The sequence below is a fragment of the Melanostigma gelatinosum genome (assembly GCF_949748355.1).
Source record: "Melanostigma gelatinosum genome assembly, chromosome: 4".
In the NCBI taxonomy this organism is placed as follows: domain Eukaryota; kingdom Metazoa; phylum Chordata; class Actinopteri; order Perciformes; family Zoarcidae; genus Melanostigma; species Melanostigma gelatinosum.
This window is the reverse complement of record NC_136637.1, coordinates 21,808,371-21,820,596: the sequence shown is the minus strand read 5'-3', so window position 1 is coordinate 21,820,596 and position 12,226 is coordinate 21,808,371. Positions and strand designations below refer to the sequence as shown.

At 40.4% G+C, this 12,226-nt stretch overlaps 1 protein-coding gene across 3 annotated transcripts in view; it reads left to right on the top strand.

Annotated features, from left to right (window-relative positions):
* Window positions 1-12,226, top strand: part of usp13 (ubiquitin specific peptidase 13) — a 30,376-nt gene extending 18,150 nt beyond the window's left edge. For all 3 annotated transcript variants that reach the window (XM_079266749.1, XM_079266748.1, XM_079266747.1), the window contains exons 15-21: window positions 104-226; window positions 2,733-2,756; window positions 3,162-3,305; window positions 5,588-5,757; window positions 7,936-8,125; window positions 8,650-8,734; window positions 9,124-12,226. In XM_079266749.1, coding sequence (XP_079122875.1) covers window positions 104-226; window positions 2,733-2,756; window positions 3,162-3,305; window positions 5,588-5,757; window positions 7,936-8,125; window positions 8,650-8,734; window positions 9,124-9,220 — 833 coding nt within the window. In that variant the 3' untranslated portion in view covers window positions 9,221-12,226. The remainder of the gene's footprint in view (window positions 1-103; window positions 227-2,732; window positions 2,757-3,161; window positions 3,306-5,587; window positions 5,758-7,935; window positions 8,126-8,649; window positions 8,735-9,123) is intronic.

Below are 12,226 nucleotides of genomic sequence, written 5' to 3'. Positions count from 1 at the left end.
CTTTTAGAACCACGGCTTCAGGAGACTTGTAGCAAACACTCTGATCACCATGAATGTCAATGCATTCCTCAGTGAAGTTGTATGTGTGTCTATTCCTGTATAGACTTGGCCATTGATGTTCCAGACTTTCTGGATCTGAGCAGACTGCGAGCTGCTGGGCTGCAGGCGAGTGAAGAGGAGCTGCCTGACCTGCTGCCTCCCATCGTGCTAGCTGAAGACACCAGAGGTACTGAAAAAGTCAATTTGATGTATATGTGCGTGCGTGTGTGTGTGTGTGTGTGTGTATAGAGATACAGCTGTATGCATTCAGAGACACGTCAATACAGCTGGGACAACTACATTACAAGTAGGATTATGTAAATTACATATTTTGCCCCTTTTAATCTGACATTTTGTTCTTTTTACATTTCTATTGCATATTTGCAAATAAACATTGGTGCCAACATTTGGTTTAAATACTCAGATATATTCCACTGTTTTCAGATCAGACAGTGCTCTATTCCACTAACCCAGGATTCACAGAGAAGGATCCCCTGGTCATAAGCTGCCATGAGTCACCTACAGTGTCCTTCAGGGATATATTTGCATTTGTGCGTGACTATTTGGGGAAAAAAAAATGTAAAACAGCGCTCTTAAATACTGGAGGCATTTTTGGCCCTTCATGTTCAATTCCACAGTCCTTTTATTCATTTTAAAGGGCATTGTTTACTCCGAGCACCAGATACAAAACAAACAAAAAAAGTTACCCGGCTTGCCAAACATATCCTGTAATATTAAAACTCTTATTATATGAGACAGCATATCAGGTTGTTCCCAGTAAAGTGGAATGCAGTGTTGCTTTGAGAACTAACTCGCATGTATGTTGTTCCAAAGCTGCTACCGAACATCCTTTTCAGGAGGTGTAGGGGATTTTTGTGACAGAGACAAACGATCCGTGAAATTGTCTCTAATATGCTATTCTGCTCAAAGCCACCCAGGTTTTCTCTTAAGGGCATATTGAATGGAATCCCACGGGAAAAGCATGCTCAATCAATTCCTGAAAAGTTGTTGTGTTCACAGTGTGGCTAAGCCTAAAAAGTTATAATGGTTTTATAAGATCCCCTTGTAATGCACTTCCCCGGGCTCTGGGAATAGAAAGCCACCGAGTGCGTTTTGGAGCCCAAACTGTATTTGTTTTTACTTTTCTTGAAACTTTGTTGCATCAGACTGTTTGATGCTTAGTGATATTTCCAGCATGACATACAGTGTACATGAGCCTTTTTGTCTGCCCCTCTTCCTAAAGGCCAAAACTACAACCTCAGCTCCTTTTCTTTCTTTGTCTCCTCTGTGATTGTGATTCTCACTCCTCCATCCCTTCTTCCGTTGTTTGCAAAGTTCAGCGACATCAAGTTATCAGTGTCCTCCTTAATATTTTAGCAGGCGTGAAGCACAGAGTGTTCTGTTCCGTCTCAAGCTCCAAACACAAAAAGGGTCCCAGTGCAAAGACACAGTAACATCAGCAAGCAGCCTTTGCAGCACACATCAACAGACCTGGGAGGTTTTTTTTCTGAGAGCTTTACAGAATTGTTTAGCCCGCTGCTTGTGAGGACAGGAAAGTCGAAGGACAAAACTGAAGACTGAACACATTCGTCTGAATATGCCTTAATGTTTTAGGAGTGAATGTTATTCGCTGTAGCTGCTATCTCAGACCTCCAAACACATGAAATTAGCTTCTTGGAAGAGCGCATCGACTTAAAACTCTTCAGACCGTCACATAAATCGTCCTTTGAGCTGAAACTACCTTGCTTAGGCAGCATGGCATATCTCCGTCTGACAGCAGGAAGCTATCCAGCTATCAGAGAGGCCCAGAGTGAAACCAGTGCATACAATGTGTAAATGTTGTCTGGATGTAGTAAGTTGGAGCTGGTAGAGTTATTTGAATCTTTTATTTTGTCTCACGTTGACTTCAATCAGAGCTTCTCTTCCGATAGACAGAGAGGTTAAAAGCAGTTGTGTTAAACATCTGGAAATGATGTGCTGTTTTCAATGCACTTTCTGATGGATTTTAAATGATGGGTTTTTGCAAATGAACCACTGGCCCACTATCCCCCAGCTGGCTGCAGCAGTGATTAATCACGGGCTACTCTCCAAAAGGCTTCAGTGCTCCTTACTGATTACACAGTACAGCCCAAATGTGTTTTCCTGTCTGCTGCTTGAACCACATTATTTCTCATTGGTTGGTGTATCACCAATTCACTCAATTATTCCAGGCCATTAAGGAAATGGAAGGAAAAAATGTATCATGGCTGTTTGTGATTCTTTTTCTTTTCGAAAACACAAAACAAACGATTAAAAGCTGCTCAAAAGCAGTCATTTTTCAATTTCAAATACCCACTGAGTATTTCAAATGAACCATGATTGCTGTGTTGTTTTTCTGAAGTCAATAAAAATATGAACGAGAGGGAGGAAGCACACGAGAAATTGTGTGAGCAGGATTTAATGAAACTAAAACTGCAACCAACTAAAACTAAAGTCCGAAAACACTGATTCAGCAATGTCCATTATACAGAAATATCTACAGCAGCTCATTATTCACCAAACCAACATTTTGGAAGATCCTCTTATTTGATATTATTTGTAGATGAATTAACAGTCTTTGAAGTGAATGTACTCAAAACCAAAATAAACTAAACCAGTGCTAGCGTGTGATCTCATTGTGTGCCGTCACCTAAAATAAGTTTCTTCTCTTTCAGATAACTCCATGGGCTCCATAGACTGTGAGTATTTCATCGCTATTCAACAGGTCTCAGTTATACTATCTCTGTGAAAAGGTTACATCCATGGAAAATGTATTTTGGGCACCAAGCAATGATTAATGCCATGTAGCTAAAGCTATGATGTATACTTGAGCAGGTGCTGCAGCTGCTCTTTCCTTCTGAACAAACTTTTACTTTTTTGCATGGCTCTGCTTGTTAGCGAGACTCATTCTTCTCCTTGATAAATCATCCCTCAATAAAGACGCCCCCAGGGCTGATTCTCCAATGGTCTCTTTGTCTAATGAGGCCCAAAGAGCGAGAGAGCCACCACAGATCTGTTTGGTTGTTTAAATTGGTTACCGGTGGTGTTGAAAATCAGCAACTGCTATGTTTTTAGTTATTGATGTCGGTCTGACGCGTCCACAGCTCCAGAAATAGACGAGTCGGCGGTCATGCAGCTGGCAGAGATGGGCTTTCCGCTGGAGGCCTGTAGGAAGGCGGTCTACTACACAGGCAACATGGGCCCAGAGATGGCCTTCAACTGGATCATAGCCCACATGGAGGAGCCTGGCAAGGGAACATCACGCCATTCAAATACAACATAAATATGAAGAGATCAACCGACACAAATGATTTTTTATTTTACTGTAGGAATGACAATGACATGAATGACGTGAAAAAAATGTGCACGAGTTCGTCATAGTTTAAAGTAAATTACAATGGATAGAGTTTAGAGAAAAATTGAGCACGATTCAGAAAGGTCTGCCATGTTGTCTCAAATTCCAGTGTGACTTGAAGGGTTGATGGCTTTTCCTGTTCAATAAAATAAACCTAGATGCCAGCAGTGTTACAAAGGTTGTAACTGTATATCAGGCTCCAGTTATAGAGCTATTCTTGGCCGAAATCAAAAATATTGAAAAAAATATTTTGCCTCCTTGCCTTCAAAAAAGTCCAATCATTTGATTAATGAATGAAAAGTAATGTCCAAATTCAGGGTAAGGGTCCAATGATCAAAAATAGTCAAGAGAAAGTAGTGATGACAAGAAATAGGGCGTGGGGGAAGAAGGTGTTAACTGAGTGTTGAGGGTTAAAGGAGTAACAGTAATACTGGTGACAAATAATCAGAACAGCAGCTGCACTGAAAGACACATAGTTCTCCAACCATTTCATTAAGCTGAGTCTGAGTCTTTTCTGCAAAGGACTATGCCTATGCCGACCTGTCAAAAACATTTCTGCAGCAAGTGCACAAAGCCAAGGCAAGTTTATTTGCGTGGGACCATTTGAGCACAAAGGTAATTCAAAGTGACACATCACATCTCCAGTTCTTCCATTACAGTTAAGTTGTTTTTTGCAAGTGTCAGACTTTGCATCCCTTTGTGTACTGCAGGTGTGAATCAGTGTGTGTGTGTTTGTGTGATCTTCACCAGAAACTTTGTCGGCGCTGACTTTGTGTCTCGTAGAGCCTGTTAGCAGTGGAGACGGTCCCCTGAGACTCGTGTCACTTGTGTTTCCCTGGTTTGCTGTAAAGGGCCTCGACATTGGAGGGAAATTAGAGCAGCCAGTTGGTTTTTCAATGGGCCTAATGCATCGGCAAAAAGCACCGCATTCAGGCTCAATGACCTCAGTAGAACGGCCTGTTCCTGCCTGCTGCACAAAGGTTGCTTCTACTTCTTCCTCCTCCACATTTGTTTGGTTTCATTACTTTCTCATTAGCATCACTTGGACTTATTTTCTTTAAGAGCTAAACCTTTCACTGAGTCATTTTTAGATTGGTGTCTTTTTGACTGAGAGGAACCTTGAGTGCTGCATTCACAGCAATAAGCCAATGACACCTTCTTATAAGAGGTTCATTTCCAAGTGCAGGCAAGGCAACTCAATTGTTCCACCTATTTATCGTAATTATTTTTACAGGGAATTTGGTAGAAAAGGAAATGAAGCCTTTTTGAACGGGGCCATAGTTCAGTAAACTTCATGAATGTTTGTAACAAAGGCTGTGATGAGATCTAAACACAGACCGAAACAAAGTTTGTTTTAGAAGGTGAATGATAAGTGAAACTTTGCTCAATTAGTTAACGTGCAAACATGAGCTGTTCAGTTTTGTCTTTTAATTTCTCTGACTGCAAGACAGTCTTCTTCCTGTCGCATAAAAACAACTGCATTATGGGTAATCAAAAGGACACGAGACAAGGAGGCTGAGATAGGCACAGGAGTGGGCGATATGTGGTACACATTTTCATTTTATGGCAAAGGCGGTGATGAAAGCTCTGTTTCTGACCAACAGGTGAGTGATTACAGCAGGAGTGTCCTTGTTCCCGGATTGAGGGTCACGTCACTTTCACTTGAATCCCTTGAAAGTGCACAAAGCATTAAAGTTCACTTGGAAATTAGAAAGTGAATGTATTTCATGCAGAGGTTATGAATGTTTATAAATAGTTTCCAGTGTTCAGATGCAGAGGATGTTTCCTGACTTGATTTAGATTTATGCAAAGTTCCTCCTGTATGCATTCTTCTGGACAGTAGTTGCATCAGAGATCTGTGTTTCACACTTCCAGATGTTTTATCACCCACAGTCAGATATATTGATTTATGATCTTGCCAAAAAAATGTAATGTTAAAAATAAATGTTTTGCTTGTTTCATTAAAAAGACAGCAATAGCACTACTTTCTTTATGAAACTACTCCTTTGTACTCAAAGTGTTCAAAGTATAACCTTTGTTGCCACAACAGCAAATATATGTCTGGAATCTGCTAACGTTGACCAGCAACACGAATATATTCATAGATTGGGTTGAATGTAAGTGGAGTGCTGCAGCATCTCATTGTTATTATTCTCTCCCTCCCTCTTTTCTCAGACTTTGCAGAACCTCTCACTCTGCCCTCCGTCATGGATCCTGGTCCCTCCACCAGCGACAGCCCCATGGGCGCCACCCCGCTGGGCAACTCGCCCCCTGAGGAGAGCATCGCCATCCTCACTTCAATGGGCTTCCCCCGTGCTCACAGCATCCAGGCACTCAAAGCCACGGTCAGTCTTCTGCCCACTCATGTTCATGTTCACACTTTTTAATCATAATGAATAACTTTTTTCTTTCTCATTAGCTGGCAGCTAGACTTCTTTTCCATGCATCTGTATTTCCTCAAATTATTTGTATCTCCTTGCTAATTCAAATGAGTCTTAATCTCCAACATGTGTTATATAAAGTAGGTTGTTTATTGTTAATCCACCCCAGTTTATGAGTTTCTACATTTGTTGTTGCTAATACTTTGGGTCTAATAGTGAGTCAAATCCTCTGCTGCAGTATTGTGGGAACAGTGATTTGTTTAGAATGAGCAGAAAAGGAAGGGTAGCTAGTGTGCAGTGATGGTCACCATGACTGAGCAAAGGAAACAGCACTGCTTCCAGGAAGTCAGACTTCTGTAAGTGCATGGCGCTCATTCCTTAAGGCCTTTACACACTGGAGTTGATGTTTTTTGTGTGATTTAATTCGCACATGAGTGTCGTTTTTTTAAACTGTTGTTTTTGTCATGAGCACTTTCACGCACGACACAAACTTTACACAGTGAAAAAAAGCAACGTCATTTTTGACCGGAACAAGGTCGATTTATCTGAGTTTTTCCACGGCATCATGGAATAAAAGTCATCAACCAATCACGTTGTGCAGAACGGACACATTTTAAACATACACTATGTTGTACAACAACACGAACCAAGACGATAAACTTTTTGTTTTATTACTCCTTTCAAACTTGACAAAGGCAGTGCATACCAGATCCACTCCTTCCGTTCTTACCTTTCACAATAAAAGCGACATTTAATGCCTACGTTTTAACCACAGGGAGTTCACACACTCACAGAGACAATAAAGAGTTACATGGAAGGAAAAAAATACACCTGAGGAAGTGCAAGAACAACACATCAATGACAGAGAAAGGAAGAGTGTCCTGGTCAATGAAAACAAAAGTTCATGACAAGAGAGAGGGCACGATGATGAAAACCAAGCTCTGTCACTCATAAATGGGCTTGGCTGGTCTACTTGTTTGCTTTACAGACTGCAAATGTAATAGGTCTTAACATGTCAGAGTGACTAAAGATGTCTTCTCTACATGGTGTTTACAAACAGTCCCAGCAGCATATGGACACTAATGCAGCCTTAACAGGATTTGCCTCAAAGTCATGTTGAGCCATTTTATCTTACAAATGAATTTAAAATGCAAAGTACAAAATAATTGATTTGTTTTGTGTGTGTCTGTGTGAATCAAAGGGAATGCAGCTGCAGCAAATTCATTATCTTTTCTTTTGAAATGGGCCCCGATTCTCACATTTCATGTTTCATATTTCAAACTGCCCCCTCAGCACAAATAGCACAGCAGACAGTTATTAAAGCACAAAAATAGACACCAGGCTTCCTTGTTTATCATCCCCAATACCACCAAACTCCCTGCCATCCATGATGTTGTTGAAGTGGGAAAAAAATAACATATATTCCTCATGAGGGGGATGTAGGTGTAAAGCAGAGAGGGGTCTCATGGCCTGGTTTATTATTCTAAATTTGTCTACAATTAGGAGGAGGAATGTTTTTTTTTAAACCTCAGCGACGTGACTGAGAAAGATGGGGGAAAAAAAAAAGCAGACGGCTTCATCAGCCAATCAAGACACACATTCTCCAGGAATCGCACCTCTATTTTGGATTATAAGCAAACATCCTCGGGGGGATTTAGCACAGATGGATACCTGCTGCCACCTCCCCAATAAATGCTTTCTCATGTTCAGCATTGCCTCGTTTTTTTTAAGGAGCTACTTAAAGATACAACAGGAAAGTAATAAGAGAGAGAAAGAAAGATAGAACATGGACATTTCTTATCCTCAGCCCAGATTTTGTGCTTGTATGCATTATATCTGCATGGCCATATATCTTCTATGTGCCAATATTTCCTGTTACAACTAGTATTTATGAGAAGAAAGTGCTGCTTCAGTCATATTATGCATCAGTTTCTGTGCAGCAGAGGATTTTCCCAGGAAAAGGGTGACGTCGTCATACAGCACATGTTCAAAACAGCAAATGTAGAAGTTTTCTTCACTGGCAAAAAACGTTTCTTACCGAAACTGACCTATCTGAAATTGACAAATATTGATATATATTAGAGAGTTTTGGTTTTGAATTACAATGAACTTATGTTGTAAACTTAAAAAACGTGCTTTCAGAACTATAACCTCGAACGAGCACTCGACTGGATCTTCACCCATCCGGAGGAGGAGGAGAGCGACGCTCTCTCGGACATGGCGGACACGGAGCCGAATGACAACGCTTTCTCCAACGCCAACTCACACAGCGACTCCACGCTGTCTCCAGACAGAGACGCGTCGGGTCCGCGGGTCAAAGACGGACCGGGACGTGAGTGACTTTATTTTCTTATTAACCCTTATCTGAAGTTCATCAAGTAATGAGAGGTTGACGTCTACTATTTTTCTAATTTCACATTAGGTACTTTCAAAGCTCCAACAAATGTCTGACGCTGATACGCAGTGTACTGTGGTGCAGCAGGGTACAACAACAGGCACAAAACATGATTCAGGAGCTTTTTAATTCTTAACGCTCCGCACAAAGAAAATATGCACAACGTATTATACATCTACATACTTATATACCAATGAAGTTCAAACAAAGCAAAATTGTGGGTGAAAATAGCAATGCAGACGTTTCTGGCTTTTCATCATTTTTATTGTTTTAAAATGCCTTTACTATTCACAGAAGCATGAAGGCATACAAAGCTCGTATGTATGAAATGAAAGCCTGGTGTTTACATGTCCTACTGAAGCTGTTCATTTAAACGGGTTATCTAAAATAATGTTTTGTTTAAGATGTTTAGTATTTGTGGAACACTGCTGTGTTGTCTGATTTTGTGTTCCCCTTTTCAGGTTATGAGCTCTTTGCGTTCATCAGTCACATGGGAGCATCCACAATGTCTGGACGTTATGTTTGTCACATCAAAAAGGAGGGAAGGTGAGTTGCACACAGTTTCTCTTCTTTATATGTATTCAGTTCATTGCGGGACAGAACTGACAGCATGTTGATAATCACTAATCACGAGTCACAGAAATGTCTCTTTTCTCGTGGTCTAACCTTGATCTGTTTCCATCAATGGAAATATATTTTCCAAAGAAGTTATTGGTTTTCTTATTAAGTTTTTGCCACCAGAAGTCTGAAAATGAATTATTCAAAATCGCAGGGACAGCCTATTTTTTTTTAGACTGAGTGGAAAGAATAAACTGAGCCATTTCCTCTCATAACAGTTAGTTTTGAAATAATTCACACTTTGACAGCATTTCCCGAGGAATTTTCCCACAAATGTTCTTTCCACCACCCCCCCCCCCCCCCCCCCCCCCCTGTAGGTGGGTGATCTACAACGACCACAAAGTGTGTTTGTCGGAAAGGCCTCCAAAAGACTTGGGCTACATCTACTTTTACCATCGACTGTCGAGCAGTTAAAGTAAAGTTACCGCCCCTCCACCATGCAACCTTTTAAAGAACCGCAGTCTTTCACGCCGAAGACTGGCAGACAACTTTACCAACAGCCGCACTGGAAACGATGGAAATAACCTTTCAGACCAGCTGCTCGCCTTAACGTGATGTCATTCAGGAGCAACCAGGAACCCTGGTCAGAAAGGGAAAGCAATGTGCTTTTTGTGCATTTGTGTTATGTTCTGCTTTAAATGTGTGTTTCAGTATCTATGTTTAAGAAAAGACATTTTCTTGGCAGTGTAGAAGCAGAGGGATGTGTGCAATTTCCACTTCTGTATTCAAAATAATGTCGCATATCAAATCTCACTGTTCCTCCTCTATGCCTTCTGTGCCAGTATTGTCAAAGTGGTACATTTTATAAATGTATATTGAAATGGCTTCACTGCCGGCCCTGAAACTGCAACAACAAACAAGAAGTTACTGCTGCTGGTGGCTTTGCATTTTACTTTTAAATACAAAAAAACAACAGATGTTAACAAGACTGTTGTTAAAAATACAGCATTACTGGTTGAATAATGGCTCAGACCTGCTCCAGTTCTACCTGGAGATGATGTGCAAGTTTGTCCCTTTTTAACGAGAAGCCGTCTGAGGTAAACTGGCTGAGAGCTCAAGATAGAAGTATTTTCCTTCCCTGAAAGCACTTTTTGACTAAAACAAGTCATATTTTGCAGCTGATGGAGTTGGATTTTTTTTATTCTCCAGCTGTACGCAATTGAATGTGATCTCTTGAATTTCAACTTCAGAACTGCTGAACCTGTAAATCCTTGAAGTGGCCAATGGCAGCATTGCATATAATTGATGTCTAATACAAGCAAAGCTGTACTTATTCAAGGATCGTTATCAAATCACAAGTGCAGTGAGCTTCTTTCCTTAATTACGTTTGCCCAAATAAGATATTTTCATAGTCGGCAGAACTTTAACGAGCTGCAGCTGGTCCAGTTCAGTCCCTTTATCACTCTTGACAGATTCAGACTGTGACCCAAAAGTTAAAATGAATGTTTTTTTCTCCACCTGTTGCCACTCTTTACAGGTCAGTTAATCCATTTATGCATCTGAACTGTTTCCACGTCTCAAGGTATTTATGCAACTTCAACCAAATCTACTCCTGAACCGACTGTAAGGTAAAAGCCCTTCGCTGACCAGTATCTCGTGTGCTAACAGATGTGGTGCAGTGCTGCATGTATGAATTCATGGTGCTCACAACAACCAAAGCCTCCGGCTCAGCTTTAATACTCTGAAACCACAGTAGCACTGGCCCTTTGCAGTGTAGTCACTATAAGTAACCTCATGGACAGATTCAACGTAGACATCAAGTGGCTGGTTGTCGGATAGAAGTGAATTTGCAGCCTCTGACTGAATCTTGTTTTATCTGTTGCATCTCAAAGGGGCAGAGTAATATTGCAAAGTGTTGGTATTTTTTCAGTGGCACAAACACTCGATTCCCATTTGGTGACCTGGAATTGGAATTAAAGGGAAGTTCTGCTGAAAATGCTTTTCATACGTTAAAGCATTCTGTGCCTTCTTAAAGGTGAAGTTTGCCACATTTTTATGTGGATGTCCAATCAGTGCTGATGGTGGTTGTAGTCCACTGAAGAAATATGTTCCCTATTGCGTGCTATATTGACAGAGAAAGCTGTTAAACTGTAAAATACAACTGTACACCTTCTGAATTCAAGTTTCTCTCTTATACCAAACTAAAACGGGTTTAACTGCCTGTATAGCTCATCGTAAAACGCACGTCATTCAAATTAGACAGAAAAAAACAAACACGTCTTGGTAAGTCTTCCACTGTTTCAACAACCAGTTACTTTGGTTTGGTCGAAATAGATCCTTAATTCACAGAGTAAGATGTGGAAGTTAAATGAATGCAAACATTTGCTAATTTTTCTCTTAAGATTTCTTAATTTTTGAGTAATTTCAAATTCAAGTAGACTCTTCTTTGATGATAAACCGACATTTCCTAAGAGGGTGGAAAGAAACAAAAGGAGACATATTTGATAAATATCAGAAGCTGGAAGATGGTGAAGGAATACGAAAGATGTCTTTCAACAATCTCAGGTTATGCTTGTATGGGAATGTCTTTCCTTGAGGGTTAATATCTTCACAGACAAAAAAGCCATCATCGATGCTGAGAGATAAATCATTTTACAGATTAAATCCGTATTTCAGCGGCGCTCCCCTTTAACAACACTGTCATGAGCAGAACTTTGGTTTTATTATATATTGTCCTCTCAACTTCATCAGATACTTGATCAGCTGCTCAGTGCTCCATGTCTATGCAGCGGGGAATTCTAAACGCTCTCTCTATGCAAGTCTTGTGTATCTGCCGTTCTTCCTGAAAACAGTAATTTTATTTTTGTCAGAAACCAAACATATCCTGTCAAAACCTGGTCTGTAATCAGCGTCTCTGTTCTTCATCATCAGTAGATGGGCAACGTTGTTGTCTTCAGATATTCTGTGCAATTCATTTTATTTCCCTGCAGCTTTTGTGACCCCCCCCCCCCCCCACCACCACATACATCTGTCTGACAGTGTTATCGTTTTCTGTATTTTGTCTTTTTGTTTCAGCTTTCCCTCCAGCGCGGTCTCTTCCATTAAAATTAAAACGGTTCAGTTTGTCACAAAAAGGCTTATTCACTGTCAGCATGTGCACTAGACGTTGACATTTAGTCATTTGGATTGTACAAGTGTACTTTTGTGAGTTGTATTCTCTTTTTTCAAATTTACGAAATGTCAAAAAAAGGTTCTTCACTTGTTTTTACTCCGTTGCCTTTTTTGCAAACAAGTTTACGCCAATTCTGTAGCTTTCATTACATCGATTTCCTGAAGGGATTATTTTAAGTTGACATTTGTAATTTATGCTTTTATCCAAATGTGGCTTATGTGTACGTGAATAGAGTCATGCCAGTATACTCACTGGCACTGTTTACTTACGATGTTTGGATAATTTAATAAACTACACCTTTGTTGAGA